The 20,680-nt window shown below is 38.4% G+C and overlaps 2 protein-coding genes across 8 annotated transcripts in view; both read left to right on the top strand.

Moving 5' to 3' along the window:
- The window catches only part of LOC128630122 (NACHT, LRR and PYD domains-containing protein 12), a 462,144-nt gene that overhangs the window by 383,478 nt on the left and 57,986 nt on the right, over nt 1–20,680 (top strand). The gene's annotated exons all lie outside the window — the stretch shown is intronic.
- LOC128630158 (ATP-dependent RNA helicase TDRD9) lies at nt 475–19,921 on the top strand. 7 transcript variants are annotated; one of them, XR_008394460.1, is made up of 13 exons: nt 490–613; nt 709–840; nt 1,755–1,808; nt 1,899–2,011; nt 3,962–4,069; nt 4,200–4,300; nt 4,425–4,598; nt 4,830–5,209; nt 5,347–5,434; nt 5,564–5,616; nt 11,644–11,793; nt 13,395–13,551; nt 19,005–19,921. XR_008394460.1 is itself a non-coding variant. In XM_053678782.1 (7 exons), the coding sequence occupies exons 4-7, from the start codon at nt 1,946–1,948 to the stop codon at nt 4,534–4,536; spliced, it is 387 nt and encodes a 128-aa protein (XP_053534757.1). In that variant the 5' UTR covers nt 479–613; nt 709–840; nt 1,755–1,808; nt 1,899–1,945; the 3' UTR covers nt 4,537–4,791. The 7 variants fall into 7 exon arrangements, 1 of the variants encoding a protein (XP_053534757.1); XR_008394457.1 differs by lacking the exon at nt 19,005–19,921 and having other exon boundaries at nt 476–613; nt 13,395–14,102; XR_008394462.1 differs by lacking the exons at nt 5,564–5,616; nt 19,005–19,921 and having other exon boundaries at nt 475–613; nt 13,395–14,102.

The raw sequence follows: 20,680 nt of genomic DNA, 5'->3' as shown, positions 1-20,680 counted from the left end.
TAAAATCTATTTATATCTGTGTAGAAATAAAAACCTCTCTCAATACAAGAAATTCATATCCTAAATGTTACAAGTGATTAATCTGATCATTTTATTCACCTGTTTAATTATTACTTTCTAAATAATAAACAAATGAATGTTCTGGATTCATGAGGAATGTTTACATTTTGTGTCCAAACTCAAAAGTTTAAACAAAGTGTATATTTATGATAATAAAGCACAAAGAACGTGAAACCTCAACACATCTACAATCATCGATGAATTAAATATTAATTAAAAAAATTTAAGTAAACAAGAGTAAGATGAAGTATATTTTTAATTAAAATGTAATTAGAAAGGAGCACTTTTAAAGTGGATTTGATTTAAAATAATGATAAAGCTGTTTTTTTTATGTATTTGTATATCTTATCCTCTATCGTGTTTAAGAAGAAGAGAATAATGGAGGTTTTTATGAAATAATATTTGGGTTTATTTTATTTTATTTTCTCCTCAAAGATTCAAATTTACGTCAACGTCCGTTACGTTGGTGACGTCACCGCGAGCGCGAGAAGTCGAACTGAGGAGCAGAAACCGTTGTTAGTGTTAGTTCTGGCCCGTTTGGACCCAAACTAAAGTGAGTTTATTCGGTTCTGTGTAACCGAACCCGTTCTGTTTTTTGCTGTATTGTGTGTATGTGTGTAGTTAACGGTGTTAACACCTGTGTTTCAGGTGTATCAGTATGAAGCAGGCGGTGACGGCGCAGTGGTTCACTCTCGGAGCTCGGTTCACTAATGACCGAATCACCGAGGAACCGACCAAAGATAACTCACACCCGCACGGAGAAGAACTAGAGGAGGAGAAGTGAGAAATAACATTTTATAACTTTTTTTATTCACTCCTTTGGTTCAACATTAATGTTAGTATTATACAGATATGCTAACGGTGCTAGCTTTTGAGGAGGCAGTCCAGTCCACGCATGCGCAGTGTAATTAATGGGCAAGCTAATCGAAATGAGATTAGCAAATAGGTCGATGTTATTTTTGATTCTATTTAAAACGATGAATTCACTCTGTCAATAACTGCCCAGTCTGAGAATACTGCATGATTTACTTTTATAAGTGGACGTGGCAGAACGACATTTAGCTTCACTGGCTAATTAGAGCTCTTTTACTATTTTAATGGCTGAGTCATCCGGCTTCGCGCATGCGCAGTGTGGGTTAAGGTGCTATAGTTCTCTTCTTTTGAATTATTATTATTATTATTATTATTATTATTATTATTATTATTGAGACCATTTGGGGTGAATTTGGAGCATGTGGGAGGTTTGAGTGACCCCAGAATGACCTATAAATATTCTTTTAATATCTCCAGAACTGAAGCAGCACAAACGAAAATTTTTACGGCACAAACTATTCTGCCGATGTTTTGTGTTGGTGGGGGGGCCAACTTCACGCAGGGTGTGTGTGTGTGTGTGTGTGTGTGTGTGTGTGTGTGTGTGTGTGTGTGTGTGTGTGTGTGTGTGTGTGTGTGTGCTCTTCAAATATCCAGGTGTTAGATGGCCAAGTGTGTAGTGTACAGATAGAGTGCACAATTTAAGAAATAGGAACCAGTCAGAGAGAGGACATCGTAATAAGAACAGGAAGCACTGACCAAATAAGGAAATAGATTAAACTGGTACACGGCATATGGGAGGCAGGAGATCGTGACAGTTATGTTGAATTATAACGTGTTGGATTATAGAAATAAATAAAGTGGTACTGATGTGTGTGTTTTAGGATGAGCTGGAGTGGGGCAAAGAGAACTGCATTCAGATCAAACGGATACAAGAGGTTATGACTCTCACTCACTCGCACACATCTATACACACACTTCTTGACACAGATCCCTAACTATCATTTCTGGTGTGTGTGTGTTACAAGTGGCCGAGTTGTTTGAGGATCTGAAGAATTGAGTGTCACAATTCAACATGCACATCAGCGAAACTTCTCCCTCTGACTACACCAGCACGCACACACAGAAATTCATAGTGCAGGTAACACACACACACACACACACACACACACACACGAGTAGAACAGGTGTAGTTTAACAGCATATGTGTATAAAGAGGCTTTTTTCTTCAGGTCAAAATACATACAGCAGCGGTGCCCAATATGTCGATTGCGATCGACTGGTCGATCGCAAAGGAAGTGCGGGTAGATCGCCATTAAAAAAAAAGATGTTAGTTGACGTACAGGGCAGCCAGTCTGAGATCTGGTCTTTTCTCTCACCATGCGTGTGCGATCAAGCGCACCAGTGCTAAAGGCTAGCGAGAGAAATCGCGGGGAGAGGACATTTTTCAGTCTTTTAAAGACTTCATTGACAAAACCCAGCTCCAGTGTGCAAATTGATATCAGTCAATGGTTGAGCAGCGCAAATGGATTCATTGCCAAGTGCAGGGAAGACGACGCTTTCCCTGACTTCCTTAACTACCAACTGCATAATACACCAACAAGCCTTATGTGCAAGAATGCTAAACATGAAAGAGATCATGGATGTGGCAACAAAGATCGCCTGTTCTATACATGCTAGATCACTTCAAAGACGGCTGTTCCGTGTGCATCTGGAGAAGGCACACTGGGACCAATCAGCTCCTGCTACACACTAACGTGAGATGGCTTAGTAGGGGTAAATTCCTGCAGAGATTTCGAGAGCTCTGTCCGGAGATAAGGGAGTTTCTTTTTGCTGTTAAACATGCAGAATACACCCAAGTCAATGATGATCAGTGGTTGCTGGACTTTTTTTAACCGAGCATTTTTAACCGATCTGACCAACTTAATTTGGAGCTGCAAGGAAAAGACAAAAATTAAAGGCAGTCAGTGCCTTTAAACGGAAAATGCAACTTCTGTTCTCAAAGCTGCAGCGCCATGTTTTTAGGAACTTTCAAAACCTCGCGTCAGAGCTGGAGACGCAGCGGAAGGCTTGTGCGCAGTTTAACGTTGCACGCTACACGGAGCAGATTGACAGCTGTCGGTCAGAGTTTGACAGACGCTTTCAAGACTTTGCTTTACTGGAGGCATTCGCCACATTCATGTGCTACCCATTTAGGGACAATGTTGAGGTTGATTCACTCGCATCGAAAATTGCAGCACTGTTTCACCTGAACTCGTCTGAAGTGGAGGATGAGATTTTTTGAAACTACAGACTGACATTCAGCTGAAGTCCAGGGCTCATGGACAGTTCTGGAACTTACTCACAGGGGAAAAGTACCCAAACATGAGGAAATGTGCCACCTCCTTGACTGCATTATTTGGCTCTACTTATTTATGTGAGTCAGCCTTTTCCCTCATGAAGATTATTAAGACCAAATACCGTTCCACAATGACTGATCATCGTTTGGAGCCCTGCTTGAGGCTGGCTACCAGCAGCTACTGTCCGGACTATGCAACCCTGGCTGATTCTATTCAGTGCACGTCATCAGAGTAAGGTAATGACCAAAAATGTACTGAATTGTATCGCGCCATAAGGGTTCATGCAGTTATGCAAGGTACATGAACATATATTGTGTGTATATGTGTGTGTGTGTGTGTGTGTATATGTATGTATATATATGTGTATATATATATATATATATATATATATATATATATATATATATATATATATATATATATATATATATATATATATATATATACGCAGTGTGTGTGTGTGTGTGTATATATAAATAAATATGTTTCGCATTTTTAGTGTAGGTAGATCTCTTTGACTGGTCATGTTAAAAGTAGCTCGCAAGTCAAAAAAGTGTGGGTACTCCTGATATACAGTAAATATAAATATTAGTCATAATTCGCAGCCTTAGAAGCACAAGCATCCAAAGTAAAATTGAAAATGCAGAGTTTAAAATTGTCACCATGACGACAAAGTCCAAGAAGTGTAACTTACTCCTGCAGAAAATAAATAATAATTATTACTAAGTATCAGTGATGTTTCCGTTGTTCAGGTGGCGATTGCAGGCGCATTTTATCCGAACTGCTTCCTCCAGGGAACTGTGGACGAGGAGCTCGCCTCCAAGGAGCTCTATGAAAACAACCCCAGGACCACCATAGTGGTATTCAGTCAGCTTCCATTTAACTAGGTGATTAATATTATTATTATTATTATTATTATTAATTATAATAATAATAATAATAATAATAATAATAATAATATTTCTCTCTCTCCCTCCCTCTCTCTCTCAGGTGTGTAATCTCCCTCCATTTGCATTCCTCTACCATAAACAGCTCCAGTCACTCTTCAGACACTGTGGTCAAGTCAAATCCATCTCCTTTGACAGCTCCAGGTGTGTGCGTGTGCGTGCGTGCGTGTGTGTGTGTGTGTGTGTGTGTGTGTGTGTGTGTGTGTGTGTGTGTGTGTGTTTAATTGTGATTTTCTATAAATACGTATTGTGGGTCTGTGTGTATCAGGGCCTATGTAGAGTTCTACCGCTCGTCAATGAGAGGTTCTGGCGTTCTCCCAGAGGTCTCTCTGTCTCTCCTCCTCGCACAGCAGAGACTTCCTCTCCATCTCAACGTTTAACCCGCTGGAGAGGTGGAGACTTGGGCAGGGGGGTAGTGTATCTCACACCTCAGATATACACGGTACACACACACACACACACACACACACACTGCAGCGAGCATCATCAGATGAGTCATAGTTACATTTTAAGTGAGAGTAGTCATGTGACCACATCCCCTAGACAGTGTGATGTTTAGATGATGTTCTGTACATTAGTGCTGTTCTGTTACAGGTCTCTCTCTCTGTGTCCCTATCACTCACTGTGTGTGTGTGTGTGTGTGTGTGTGTGTGTGTGTGTCTCTCTCTCTCAGGGTGAATGTGGATTTTCAGAATCAGTCAGTGAGCCCTGTCGGGGTTCTGAGCAGCTCCATTGAGTTGGAGAATCTTCCGTCTAACCCTGTCTTCATCGTCAATATCACCGAGGTGTCTGTTCCGCCTCTTTCACTTTCAGTGCACAAATAAAAAAAAAGCAATGGCTCGTGTGTGTGTGTGGGTCATCGAAGTGGGGTTTTCAGGCTCACGAGGCAAGTCTGTAGAAACAGGTGGCTGACAGTGGCCGTTAATACACGGGCGCTCTGCCCACTTCCTGTCTCACTTTATCCAAATCTTCTGTGTCTCGCCCCTTTCTCTGAAACTCACACCAAACTACTACAGAGCCAAAATACTGCATGTCATGGGGAGTAATGTGGAGGTAACATCTGTACACACACACGTACACCTACTAAACCTCCGTGATGGAGAATGGAATGGTTACAGGAAAACTGCACATTGAGTGTACACGTGTGTGTGTGTGTGTGTGTGTGTGTGTGTGTGTGTGTGTGTGTACAGGTGTTCTTTGTGGACTTTGGAAACACTTCCAAGGTGCCATGTAACTCTCTCTGGAACTTCCTGCTGACCGGCAAGCTCTGCATTTCAGGTATTGTCTCCATGGCAACAATTTAGGCTGTAAACATTAAACACTTAATCTCCAACAACACATAGTTAATCCAAAATAGTGTGTACCAGAAGTGTATACTGAGGGGAGTGTGTGTGTGTGTTTGTTCAGGCTCAGGAGTTCAGCGTGGCGTGTTTGGCATCATCGGCACAGTCAGTCAAGAAGTCAGTGTTATAGAGTAAAAGTCTTTTAATTCATTCAGTACAACAATATCAAGAAACACAAACAAATATCACAAGCTTATCACACAACTTGGTGACGTCTTCCACGTCCTTCATCTGAAAACACACAGACGAAATAGAAATCACACACTTTATTAATTTGCATAATTTTCTGCGGCTGTTTCATGTAAATACTCGTACAGTCAGGCAGGTGTTGGTTGTTCAAGGAAACTTTTTATTTAACAAAAAAAAAATTCAGCTCATCACAAAGCTTTTGGTGACGTCTTCCACCTCGTTCTGAAAAGACACAGATGAAATAGAAATCACACACTGCAAGGACACAGCCAGGTTCTGTTTTACACACACCTGAGAGGAGATAAACCAGCTGAACTTTCTAATCTTACATTAAACATCCAACAAGCAGCTTTCGGGTCACAGTGACTACGTTTACATGGACAGCAGTAATCTAATTATTGACCTTACTCTGAGTAAGATAATAATGTGATTAAGGTGTTTACATGCGTCACTTTTAGAATACTCCTGTCATGTTCCCGTTTTACATGTTTTAGAACATAATTAGATTAACAGCCCGCGTCATTACGTCACCGCCGTCCGACGTCCCTCCAGAATTTCACGTATCAGCATACAGTTCGTCTTCGTTAAGGAACCGTATACAGTTTTGCATGTTTTTATTAAATTTTTTTATGAACTATTCAAGTGCAGTTAATTATTTGTCATGCTGTACGTGCTAATACACAACTGCTTGAAGCCGTGGGCTGCGTCCCAGCAGCCGAGATACATGTATTTTTCCCCACTACAGGCCTATAGTAGGAAAGTATGCGATTTGGGACACAGCCGAGCTCTCTTGTTTGCCGTAAAACTGCCGTGTGTGATCGTGTCCTGTCACAAAATGCGGTGAAAACTCACACGACGTTCATAGTGTGATTAAGGTGTTTACATGTGTGTAATACACGTCCATAATGCCACTAAAACAGGAGTACTCCACCTGTCTTAATTAGATTATTGCTTACTTCGATTATGACCTTAATTAGATTAAGGTATAAAATTGCTGTTTACATGGTAGTTTCTTAATCAGACTATGGTCTTAATCGGATCAAGAGTGGATTATTGTTGTCCATGTAAACGCAGCTAGTGAGAGATTAATGACAAGTTCCTGTAACGCTTCTTCTGCTTTAAACTCGAACCTGAGGGTTACGACACCATCTCAAACTAAAACAACATCTATCTACAAAGCTACAGTGCAGAAGAGTTACTCTGACCGGGGCAGGGGCTGGTAAGGTGTGAAAGCATTTTGAAGTATTTCAGTGTAGTACATTCTGCTCAAGAGTCACTTTGGCTCCCTCCGCTCTAATCTTGGCCAGCTGCTGGATCTGCTGGAGCATTCAGCGCAGCTAAGCGTGCTTGAGTTAGTTGTCTTACTGTTTGTGCTGCGCTGCACGTTAAACACAGTCAGTCAAACAGGTGCGTAATGAACGCGCACAGAGAGACAGAGAATAAGAGTGAATAAGTTCAGACGTTACCCGAACAAAACAGTGGCGTTATTGAGGAGTTGCTTGATCGGGTCCTGCGCAGGTGGTTCTTGCGGAGGCGGTCCTTGCGCACGGGATCTGGATCTGGACCGACGTCCGGACATTGTCCAGTTAATTTTTTTTCCACAAAACTATAAGTGAACAGAAAAGTTTATCTATGAATATATATACACTAAAATAACAACAATGAATGCAAACTTGTCCCAATTTGTGAAGGTCAAACATAAGCACGCACCACACAGCGCTGACTGCCTCGTGCAGTGACGGTTAGCGCTTTTTCTTGTTAACAAAAACATTGTTTTTAAATGAAGAAGTGTCGATTAAATAGTTGTGTTTTTTTGCATAAAGCAGAGTTAAGCTTGTCTTGGGAATACATTAAGAAGATTGAATACAAATTTTGTGTGTGTTAAGACAAAAAAAAAAACATTATGTGGAACCGTCATGCTAAGCATGGTGGGGGGCAAAAAAAACGAGGCGTTTACGACCAAAAGGGTTTTTTTAATGTAATTCATAGAATTTCCATACTCAAAGCGCTTTTAATTCTTTTTTTCATGTACAAAACTTGTTGAACAATTCGATTATTATAATTTAGATAAGGTAATTATCTGACTAAAACCGGCTGGCATTTGCTCGTTACTTATTACAAACTATTTAACTAGCATTAGTTTACAAACAAGAACACAATTCTAAACAGAACTATAAAAATAAATATCAAATTTTGCTTAAACATCCTTACTGTGACTGTATACTCCTGAGGAAAGCGCAGTTTGAAAAAACCTCCCTCGCGCTGTATCAACCCACGCACACGTTTATTTTAAAATGTAAATTATATTATTTCATATTATATGGACTGATATTTAAAAAACAAAAGTCAAATAAAAGTACAATAAAAATTTTCAACATAAGACATGGTACTATTTTCAGTGGAAGAATACCAGTTCAGTTTGGGTAGTGAGATGAACATCGGCGCTACATTTTCCTCTTTGACAATTAGAAGATGGCATGAGTTTCAATTCAAAATGGCATCTGTCCTCCAGATGGCGCTCAAACACAGACAAATACAGCAACCTACAGACGGTTAAAAACTGATAGTTTCCTAAAACTCCCTTGTGGGGAGGAAGGACTGGTAATTACACCGTTTTTTTGTTATTACGAATGTTATACGACTTAAAATTAGTAATTTTTCCTGGTTTAAAAGGCTGTATTCTACTGGAGAAAATATAAATGGAGCAACGGAATTTTAAAATGATTGTCAACTTAACAACTTGTGTTCATAATTATGGTAAATAACACTTAAATTCCTTTTAAATAATGTGAAATAAAAGTGTGTGTGTTGAGCTATCCTGTTTGACATTAATCTTGGTTTGCTATTTCCTTAGAAAGCTATTAGCCTTTTTCCTAATATGGATCATTTTTGTGTTAGTCTACTTTTAATTAGGACTCTTTATTGTTTAAGATATTTAAAAATAAATATTTTATGCTGTATATTTATCAATTAACCAACAGTATTTCTCATTGCTATTATTTTAATTCAGTTAACAGTGACCATGAGCAGAGAGAGAACATTTAACTGTTTATGACCTCCTGATTTAAAGCTTAAACAAGAAAAGATTGGTATCTGGATCGTATCAGCTGTAAAAATCCCGATCGGAGCATCAGTAATGAACACCATTAAACTAAAGCGCTGTGCATCTGACGGTTAAATGAACTCACCCAATCACAGCCTATATGAGATTATTCAGATATCTACACAACACACACAGAGCGGTTCGAGAACTGACTCCAGCCCAGAACCATGACAGTGGAAATGTCTAATAGTGCAGCTTTAAATATATTTAAGAGGAGCAGACTTCAAACACTGAACATTGAGGTGTATTGTATTTGTTTACAAGGTGAACAGGTTAACGGTTGTTTTGTGCATACAGTCTGTAAAATGAACTGAAAATATTAGATTTAGTTTATCAGAAGGTAAATTAATGTGTCATGACTCACACTATGTTCCTAAATTCTGTCATAATTGACCAGCTCAAGTTTTCTCATGCCTACTTATATTTACTTATATTGTGGCACATTAATGTTACTATCTCTAAAATAAAAAAAATAAAAAAAGAAAAGAAAAAATGTTTAAAAAACAAAAAACCCCTAAACTTCAACTGTGCTCCTAAATTTTTGTAATTAGGAGCACAAGTGCTCATAAAAGAAGTTGTCTTGCGTCTCTCCTCCTGTAAACACTGTTACAGATTTGTACGTTAGCAGGAATGTAGCACAACATGGAGGTGAAAGCAGCGGTCTGTTCATTTAAATGTGAAAGTGCAATAAAAATATGTTGTCCCTAAAATCAATCAATAATCGTGATCAATCATCGAGATCTCAATATTGATCAAAATAATCGTGATTATCATTTTGGCCATAATCGTGCAGCCTACCTGCATTATTAGATAAAAATCTTAAAAGTTCATGTGACATGGACGTTAAAGTCATTTGCTTATGTCATGTTTCCTGTAGGTTATTTTTGCAGGAATGATGCCGTTTGTCAAGTCATGTCGGATTTCCCACGTTAAATCATAGCACTTCTTCTCTGTCGGCACCACATACGTGTTTGGGACGTATTTTCTCAGAGGCTTTGGCTGTAAATAATTAAATTACACACACAAAACGTCATTTTTATAAAAATGCATGCGATTAAAAAAAAATCCTTCATACAAATATGAATCATCTGGATGTAACTTACAGGCGGAGGCTAGTATGCAAATTTTTCGTGAAGATTGAAAAAACAAGTGTATTAGTCACATGACACTGTAAGAAACAAAAAGAGTAACGGTACCTGGGTGGACGAGTGTAGCTTTTTACGTTTCTCTCCAGGGAAATGAAACCTCCCCCACTCCTTCTGGTAGAAGAAATACCTGAGTGAGAGGAAAAGGACTTTTTAAAGATATGACCAATATATGGTCAAAACACTTACAGACATGAGCATATTGGTGGCGTTTGTCCAAAAAGCTTCCAACACGATCTGTTTTTTTCAGTTCACTTTTGTTTGGACGATCATAGCACTTCTTCTCTGTTGGCAACACACACCTCTTTAGGATGTATTTTCTTGGAGGCTTTGGCTGTAAATAATTAAATTACACACACAAAACGTTTTTTTAAAAAAATTTTTTATAAAAAAAATCCTTATATAGGATTCCCCCCAGTTTAATCTCAAAAGTTGATGATTTCCATCATGAGATCGCGTTTGTTCTTCACAAACAGTACAATGTCTCTAAAGTACAGGGAAAATACGTTTTCTATTTAAAGTAATTATTTAATCAGAGTGAATTTGGAAGTGTCATGCTTAAAAACAAGCTTATTTATTTATTTATTATTTTTATTAATGAAAGGCAAAGCTGTTTTAAGAACATAATCCTAAAATCCACTAAAAAGTGGGCAAAGTGGAGTGTACTCTGAATGTTTTTTTGGGACAGAAATGTATGGTACAGTTATAGTAGACTACATACACACTAAGTACTAATACTTGTGTTCAGTGGTATGTGAACAGTTTATGTAATTATAAACATACAAATGATAGTTTATTGACATTTTAAATGAGGTGGTGGACATTAGTATCCACTAGGTGGCAGCAGTGAGCAGTCTAGTGCTGTCTGAAACCTCTCCCTAGATCTTTTCACATCATCAATAGGTGATGTGTGTATGCTATAAGGCTGGTCTGTTTCATCTCCTTTAACTAGAATGACTATTGTCTTATGGCCTGTAGGGGGGTTGTGGAATATATCCTTACAATTATAGGGGTCTCTGGCTAGAAGAAGCACTTTTCAGCCCTCAAAATGTCATGGAAACAATCTTTCCAGCCTAAGTTAAAATAAAACTTCAGAGACAGAGGGTTTGTAGATGCCAAAAAATTATCAAACTTTATTGAAACAATAAAGTGATTCACTCTGCAGAAACTCTAAAATATACAAACACACACAAGCCCCTTTTATACCTTTCTTCACAGTGCACTCATCTTAGGTGGGATTTTACCTTTTCTCATTCAAAACAGACCAGTCTTCTTTGCACTATTAATTATTCATGTCTATATGATATCTTAGATTTGTGGAGCATGCGCAGTTAGTTGCTTTTTAGAAAGGTTTTATAAGGACAGTGTTTTTTTTTTTTTTTTAATCCAAAAAAAAGTAAAATTCTTTTACTGGTTTGTTATATGCACCATTAACTATAAAATCTGGAAAACAAGGTGTAAATTGATTAATAATCAGTGTCATATCCCCGGTGAGAGGGTCTTTAAACAGATTGTGAGTGAATTACAAAGACAAAAGAAAAACAGAAGAACAAAAAATAAACACCCATGGACTTTAATAATAATAAACAGTTATAATGCACACCTTCCAGCCAATCAGAATCCAGTATTCACACTGACCGTGGTATAAGTGTAATTAATGCTTAAGATTCATAATGACTGTACGATATGTGTTGCTTTATTCCAAAGCTGCAGTTCATAGAAACCTCCTCACGGCTAAAGCTGCAGAGATGGAGGTCGAGGGGACCATGAAGAGGCGGCTCCAGCTGGCATCAGAGCGAGAGTGTGGGTGCAAGAGCAGACTTTTGATAAAGGAGGGTATTTACAGTGTTTTAACTGGTGTGCTTTTTGCGCTATTATAAATTTGTTAAAATGTTCATATTATAGTCTATTTTTAATTGTTTATAAAAGTCCTTGATGTTTTTAAGTGGCTGAATTAGTGTGTGTGCGCGCGTGTGTGTGTGTGTGTTGGTAGCTGGGTGGGTATATAGTTCTGGTCTGAAGTTGACATACCCCTTGCAGGAGAAAGAGACCCTGTGTAATCTGTTTAAACGACTTTTACGCATGTTTTGCAGAGAGATCATTTTCACCTTGCTGTTCGGGTCTCTGTCCCACACTGTTACAGTGCAGTATTGAGAGCACGAGGGAGATCGATTTTCTATCAGAAACAGTAACTATATAAAATGGACGTCAACACGCACCACTCTGTGAGGTCATTTCTCGCTCTCAACAGAGTAGTTGTGATTGTTCAGTGTTTACGACAGGGCCAAAACATTCAAGGCCATGGTGTATTTTGACTGTTCCTGTAGCATAATCTCACCAAACTGTGTGTACACGAGTCCACAGACACTGAGTCTATTCACAGCTCCATGCTGTGTAGATGTTCTGCTCATCCTCACTGTACCGTAAAGGTCAGAACCTCACATCTGTAACCTTGTAGCTTTCCTTAATCAACACGACTGCGACCAAGCTTGTGTATAAATACTATTTTTAGATCTCCGCCTCTCAAAAGTATTGGCGCCCTGCGCGGCCGCCTCTCAAATCTATTGGCGCCCTATGCGGCCGGCTCTCAAATCTATCGCCGCCCTACGCGGCCGGCTCTCAAATGTATTGGCGCCCTACGCGTCCGGCTCTCAAAACTATTGGTGCCCTTAGTGTCGGCTCTCAAAAGTATTGGCGCCCTTCACGGGCAGCTCTCAAAAGTATTGGCACCCGATCCAAATTTTGCCACAGCAAGCACCACTCACATTTTCTTCAGGAAATGTCCCTTAAAATAATAAAAGGTCTCTCACTAGGCTGTGTGTCAAGATAAACGTAAAAACATCTTGAGCTTGTGTTCACCACAGACCTTATTTCCGGCATTTAACCCAAAACCCCATTGACGGAAGTGCTAATACGCTGAATCGTTTCTGGGTTTCACGACTCATTCCTGCAGCACTCTGTAAGACGGGCTGTTGTTATCAAACCATTGAAATCGGATAAGCGCTTTGGTAATGATTCTTTAAATGAACCGATTCAGAATCCTCTTCTTGAATCGTTTGAGTCGTTCTCACTCGGTCAGGGTTGCACGTGTGGGTTGCTTTTCCTGCACGTGTAATCAGCATGTGTTCACAGACCGTAAATCCCGACCCCATGGTAGACACTCGACAGAAATTTCATACTAAAGTAAGTATTTTATATTTTCTGGGTCTAAACAGAGCAGAAGTATTGCTAATGTGTTGTACAGATTCTATTGGACTGGTGAACTGTGTGGATTTGAATATTTAACCCAGTTTAATATGGCCTGCTTTGTTCAGTCAGAGACAAGTAAATCTCTTCTAATGTTCATTTATTTTCCATAGATAAAACAAATGTTTGCTTACACATGAATACGTACTTTATGCCTTCAGAATGGTGGAGATTTGTCTCTTAACTATTTTAAATTTGGTTCTCTTCAACAGGTTGTGTTTGAGTTGTGCAGGCTTGTGTCACCTGACTTAAAGAAGGCATTGTTTGAAGGGCTTGATCAGCACCTCCCACGGCTCCTGCAGTTGTACAACACCGAGAGGCAGTGAAATACCCGAAATCCAACATGTGATGACCCGCATTGATCAAGAGGTAAGTCTAATGAACTTTAGTTTGTTCTGCTCCAGAAATGAGCCGATATCCAGCAGAACAGCACTGATAGTTGTGTAATAGACGTGCACAGTAGAGCTGTCGTGATTAATTAATAATCTTATAAATGTGATTACTTGATGAACGTAGACAAAACTCTATAAATGTGAAATGTTTTGTTGAAGTTCAGATGAAACTCTGATGTACAGAATCTTCAACAGAGTTCTGCAGAAAGATTTTGAATGCCTGTCATTCACCAGAACAAATTTTCAGATGATCAGTCTGTCTAAAAGAAAAACTGTAAACACACAATATAAAATTCCTGCAGTGTGAATAAAGCCTTTGTGTTGCTTTTAGCAAACATGTCTAGTACTCTCGGTTCACAATGTACACAATTTACCCCATTTAAATGCATTTTGGAAATTGTTCCACATGGCCTTAAAGTATGAATATTCACTGTACGCCAAATAAGTAATCAAAGAATGGAACTGAATTTTTTCTTCTCTAATGGACCATTAATCACAATTATAAAAGATGATGCATCTGGTACAAAGTATCAGCCCCCCCCCCCCCCCCCCCCCCAAAAAAAAAAAAATAGGTGCATGACTTCTGCTGCACCATTTCCACTGTGTGTGTGTGTGTGTGTGTGTGTGTGTGTGTGTGTGTGTGTGTGTTTACAAATCACTTTGAGGTAAAAATATTTTAAGGCAGCCACTTTCACCTTCCTACAACAATTGGTGACTGGTCTGAGGTGAAGCTTCTTGTCATGTTACTGTGGTCATGGATCACATTGTGGGGATCTCTGTAATGTAACCGTTTCTGTAATTATCCTTACTTGCCTTTGCTCTTTTGTGCTTCTGTGTCTTCTGTTGGTGCTTTATTCTGCTTTTTAGGGCCCAATCACCTCTGCTGCGAAGCCCTATTGGATCTGCTCCTTTTTTTAATTATTATTAATTTTTTCATGCATTCGTGTGGTTTTTAAGTGCCTAAACGTACCTGAAAACTCACGAAACTTGGCAAACGCGCCAGCACTGGTGAAAATTTAAGTTACGTAGGGCATGGTCGAGGAGCTCCATAGCACCCCCGAATGCAGGCGATGGTCAGGGTGAAGTTGCTCCGATGTGCACGTGATGTACCATAGTCATTGCTCTCAAAGTTCATCAAGGTTCACATGGTTGTATCTGACTCCACCCAACAGGAAGTTGGTCATGTTGGATGAAATGTTGGATTTTAAAAGTTTCCCATGGTGTTTTGAGAGACTTAACATGGCTGCAAATCCATGAAACTTTGCAGATGCATTTGTCTTACGACATTAATTGATGTGATGTTGCATTTTATCATAGTTGTGCCTCATAGGCTCCATAGCGCCCCCTATGTTTTAAATGCACATTTGACATCATTGGAATGCTCAAACTATTATTTCACACACTTGTTAAAGTATGGCAAAATTATGTTTATTTGGTCATTTAACTTAGGTGTGGCAAAACTAAACTCAGCAGGAAGTCAGCATTTTGATTTTTCTCTTAATTTTTTCCTCCGTTTTTTGCCATTTCCAGGCCTTGTACTTTAAGGTACTCCTCCTGGAGCTTTCATCAGATCGGCATCACATTTGGTCAGTCTCATCTACAGGCATTGACGATGCTAAATTGCAAAGCTTTTGAATTTTTGCTGCTCGCCATGGGCGTGGCGCTCTCACAAATTTCGAAGTTTCACCATGAAAAAGGAAGTTGTTATAACTCAAACATAGAATGTCCAATCTAGGGATGTCACGATACCAAAAATCTAGTAGTCGGTACAGATACCAGCAAAAATACTCGATACCATGGTGTGTATAAATAAATAATACTTTTAACTCCTTTGTTTAAACACTTGAGTATTATAAAAAACAATAGTGGCAACAGTCACATAATATAAAAAAAGCAATTACAAAATAGATATATAATAAATATGTAGGCATAAAATGTTTTTTCTTCGAGATGTTCTGAAATGAGGTCTGGTTTCGGTGTATAGTTTGGGGATCTCTGTATACATGAAGTAATTTCTGCCTGGTACCTGGGGTTGAACCGCTGAAGCAGAGAGAGAGAGGGGGAAGGTGGAGCAATTTCATTTTAGCCCAGAACCTTTTAGCTTGCCTTTGCCAGGAGGTTCAGACTTGGCTTTCAAGAAGATAAAGAGCCAAGCATACTTCCAAATGAACACCAAAATGCTTCAAGAAACTCAAAATCAGTGTTTTACAATGAGCTTCAAATGTCCTCCATGGTGGCATGGACCAGGACCCCTCGGTCTGCAGCATTACAGGAAGATTTCAGGTTAGACATTACGGGAAGAGTCTCGGTGCTGTTATTGTCTCTGGGGCAGACATCCGTTAACATTGTGACCCCTTCCCTGGAGAGAACAGCATTACAATTCTGAAAACAGTTTTTGTAAATAATAATTCACTACTTAAAGAATGTACCCGAGCTCCTGCTATGCAGTAACTAAAACTGTCTGCAACTCACGTGTTACCTCATTCTTTAGTTCCTTCTCTTAAGTGCAGAGCCTCTGTCAGATTGTGTGATTGATAAAGAAAAGCACATAAATGACAAAATACCGGTTTGAGTGCCTAGTGGTCTAATGAGGAAATGCTCTTTGGAAGCTCAATATATGCACTTATCCATTAACATTTCATTGGATTATTGTTGAAGGCATGTTTGCTCTACAGCATTTCTTTGAATGTGACTTTTGTACAGTACGGTGTGTGTATATATGTACAGTACTGTGTGTGTATATATGTACAGTACGGTGTGTGTGTATATGTACAGTACGGTGTGTGTATATATGTACAGTACGGTGTGTGTATATATGTACAGTACTGTGTGTGTATATGTACAGTACGGTGTGTGTATATATGTACAGTACGGTGTGTGTGTATATGTACAGTACGGTGTGTGTGTATATGTACAGTACGGTGTGTGTGTGTATGTACAGTACGGTGTGTGTGTGTATGTACAGTACGGTGTGTGTATATATGTACAGTACGGTGTGTGTATATATGTACAGTACTGTGTGTGTATATGTACAGTACGGTGTGTGTATATATGTACAGTACGGTGTGTGTGTATATGTACAGTACGGTGTGTGTGTATATGTACAGTACGGTGTGTGTATATGTACAGTACGGTGTGTGTGTATATGTACAGTACGGTGTGTGTATATATGTACAGTACGGTGTGTGTATATATGTACAGTACGGTGTGTGTATATATGTACAGTACTGTGTGTGTATATATGTACAGTACTGTGTGTGTATATGTACAGTACTGTGTGTGTATATATATGTACAGTACGGTGTGTGTATATGTACAGTACTGTGTGTGTATATATGTATAGATTGTGTGTATATATGTACAGTACTATGTGTGTATATATGTACAGTACTGTGTGTATATATGTACAGTACGGTGTGTGTATATATACAGTACTTTGTTTGTATATATGTATAGATTGTGTGTGTATATGTACAGTACTATGTGTGTATATATGTACAGTACTGTGTGTGTATATATATGTACAGTGCGGTGTGTGTATATATGTATAGATTGTGTGTGTATATGTACAGTACTATGTGTGTATATATGTACAGTACGGTGTGTGTATATATGTACAGTACGGTGTGTGTATATGTACAGTACTGTGTGTGTATATATGTATAGATTGTGTGTATATATGTACAGTACTATGTGTGTATATGTACAGTACTGTGTGTGTATATGTACAGTACTGTGTGTGTATATGTACAGTACTGTGTGTGTATATGTACAGTACTGTGTGTATATATGTACAGTACTGTGTGTGTGTATATATATGTACAGTACGGTGTGTGTATATATGTATAGATTGTGTGTGTATATGTACAGTACTATGTGTGTATATATGTACAGTACGGTGTGTGTATATGTACAGTACTGTGTGTGTATATATGTATAGATTGTGTGTATATATGTACAGTACTGTGTGTGTATGTACAGTACTGTGTGTGTGTATATATGTACAGTACTGTGTGTGTATATATGTACAGTACGGTGTGTGTGTATGTACAGTACGGTGTGTGTGTATGTACAGTACAGTGTGTGTGTATGTACAGTACAGTGTGTGTGTATGTACAGTACAGTGTGTGTGTATGTACAGTACGGTGTGTGTGTATGTACAGTACGGTGTGTGTGTATGTACAGTACGGTGTGTGTGTATGTACAGTACAGTATGTACAGTATGTGTGTATATATGTATAGATTGTGTGTATATATGTACAGTACTATGTGTGTATATATGTACAGTACTGTGTGTATATATGTACAGTACGGTGTGTGTATATATACAGTACTTTGTTTGTATATATGTATAGATTGTGTGTGTATATGTACAGTACTATGTGTGTATATATGTACAGTACTGTGTGTGTATATATATGTACAGTGCGGTGTGTGTATATATGTATAGATTGTGTGTGTATATGTACAGTACTATGTGTGTATATATGTACAGTACGGTGTGTGTATATATGTACAGTACGGTGTGTGTATATGTACAGTACTGTGTGTGTATATATGTATAGATTGTGTGTATATATGTACAGTACTATGTGTGTATATGTACAGTACTGTGTGTGTATATGTACAGTACTGTGTGTGTATATGTACAGTACTGTGTGTGTATATGTACAGTACTGTGTGTATATATGTACAGTACTGTGTGTGTGTATATATATGTACAGTACGGTGTGTGTATATATGTATAGATTGTGTGTGTATATGTACAGTACTATGTGTGTATATATGTACAGTACGGTGTGTGTATATGTACAGTACTGTGTGTGTATATATGTATAGATTGTGTGTATATATGTACAGTACTGTGTGTGTATGTACAGTACTGTGTGTGTGTATATATGTACAGTACTGTGTGTGTATATATGTACAGTACGGTGTGTGTATATGTACAGTACGGTGTGTGTATATGTACAGTACGGTGTGTATGTATGTACAGTACGGTGTGTATGTATGTACAGTACAGTGTGTATGTATGTACAGTACAGTGTGTATGTATGTACAGTACAGTGTGTATGTATGTACAGTACAGTGTGTATGTATGTACAGTACGGTGTGTATGTATGTACAGTACGGTGTGTATGTATGTACAGTACGGTGTGTGTATGTACAGTACGGTGTGTGTATGTACAGTACGGTGTGTGTATGTACAGTACGGTGTGTGTGTGTATGTACAGTACTGTGTGTGTATATATGTACTGTGTGTGTGTATATATGTACAGTACTCTGTGTGTGTATATATGCACAGTACGGTGTGTGTATATATATATATATATATATATATATATATATATATATATATATATATATATATATATGTGTGTACATTATACCTACGGTCTTGAAGGAAACATGAATTCTGCTCTCTACCAGAAAATCCTAAAAGAGAATTAGGATTCTCGGTCTTCAGTCCATAATATGAAACTCAAGCGCTGCAAGACAATGATCCAAAGCATAGGAGTAAGTCCAAGTACTAGAAGTAAGTGAAAGTCTGATCTCCAGTTATTAGAAATGTTTGGTTGCAGTTATTGCTGCTAAAGGTGGCACAACCAGATTTTAAGTTTCAGGGGGCAGTTCATTTTTCACGTTGCTGATAGCTGTAGCTGTTGGATAACTTTTTTTAAGTATTGTTTATAAAATTGATTATAAAATACTATTATTAACCTATAAAGCACTAAGTGGTCTCGTGCCACAATATCTAAGCGACCTTTTGGTTTTATATGATCCGCCACGCCTACTTAGATCAAAAGATGCAGGCTACTTGACGGTACCTCGAATAGTGAAGGCTACAGCAGGGGGAAGAGCTTTCTCTTATAGAGCCCCACAGTTATGGAACAGTCTTCCTATTAGTGTTTGGGACTCAGACACAGTCTCAGTGTTTAAGTCTAGGCTTAAAACGTATTTGTTTACTCAAGCCTACCCTGACTCTATTATGCTAATACACAGTCCTAATAATCTTTTCTCTCCCTCTCTCCTTCTGTCGAGCCATACATGAATTTATGGAGATACTAGAGATCCTGATCCTTTCTGCCTCTGGATGGAGCTCTCATCTACTCCAAATCGAGATTGCTGGGACTACGGCTGCTCTTAACGCCATACAGACTTCATATGAATCCATAATGAACTTTTTCACACTAACTGTTGTTACCCAGATGAGGATGGGTTCCCTTCTGAGTCGGGTTCCTCTCAAGGTTTCTTCCTCTTAAAACATCTTAGGGAGTTTTTCCTTGCCACCGTCGCCACTCAGTGGCTTGCTCAGTTGGGATAAATTCACACCTTTAATATCTGTATACCGTGTTGATGTTTCTATAAAGCTGCCTTGAGACAATGTCTATTGTAAAAAGCACTATACAAATAAAATTGAATTGAATTGAAATGAATTGTATTATATTTAATAGTATTTTATATCTATCTATTTATCTCTCTCTCTCTCTCTCTCTCTCTCTCTCTCTCTCTCTATATATATATATATATATATATATATATATATATATATATATATATATATATATATATATATATAATATTTAATATGCTGAATTTTTCAGTAAAAACATTTTTTAATGTAAGAAAACATAAAAACCAAGCAGTCAGGCATTAGCATTGATGCATTCTGCCCCATCTGAATCCTACTGTACTTTTACTGCTCCATGTGTCAGTTTTCGTCATGAAGCATTGTGATTTATCTAGCATGAAGTATCTTGTAAATAAGGTTTAGAAAAATGCTATATAAATAAAGATTTAATTACCACAGAGATTACATTTAAAAATATTTAAGCGACGGTAAAAACATTTTGAAGATAGTCATAACAACCACTGTACTCACCTGTTTTTTCCCAATCTTTTTACCCGTTCCAATCCACTGTAACGACACTTTACTATGAAATTTATTCTTTAAATCATTATAATAATCATTATTAGTATGGTGGCTTAGTGGTTAGCACATTTGCCTAGCACTTCTGGGGATGGGGGTTCGACTCCTGCTTCCACCCTGTGTGTGTGGAGTTTGCCTGTTCTCCCCGTGTTTCAGTGGTTTCCTCCGAGTACTC

The sequence above is a fragment of the Ictalurus punctatus genome, unplaced genomic scaffold (genome assembly GCF_001660625.3).
Source record: "Ictalurus punctatus breed USDA103 unplaced genomic scaffold, Coco_2.0 Super-Scaffold_100046, whole genome shotgun sequence".
Classification (NCBI taxonomy): Eukaryota; Metazoa; Chordata; class Actinopteri; order Siluriformes; family Ictaluridae; genus Ictalurus; species Ictalurus punctatus.
Note: the sequence above shows the minus strand (reverse complement) of the source record. Positions and strands in the feature narration are given on the sequence as shown.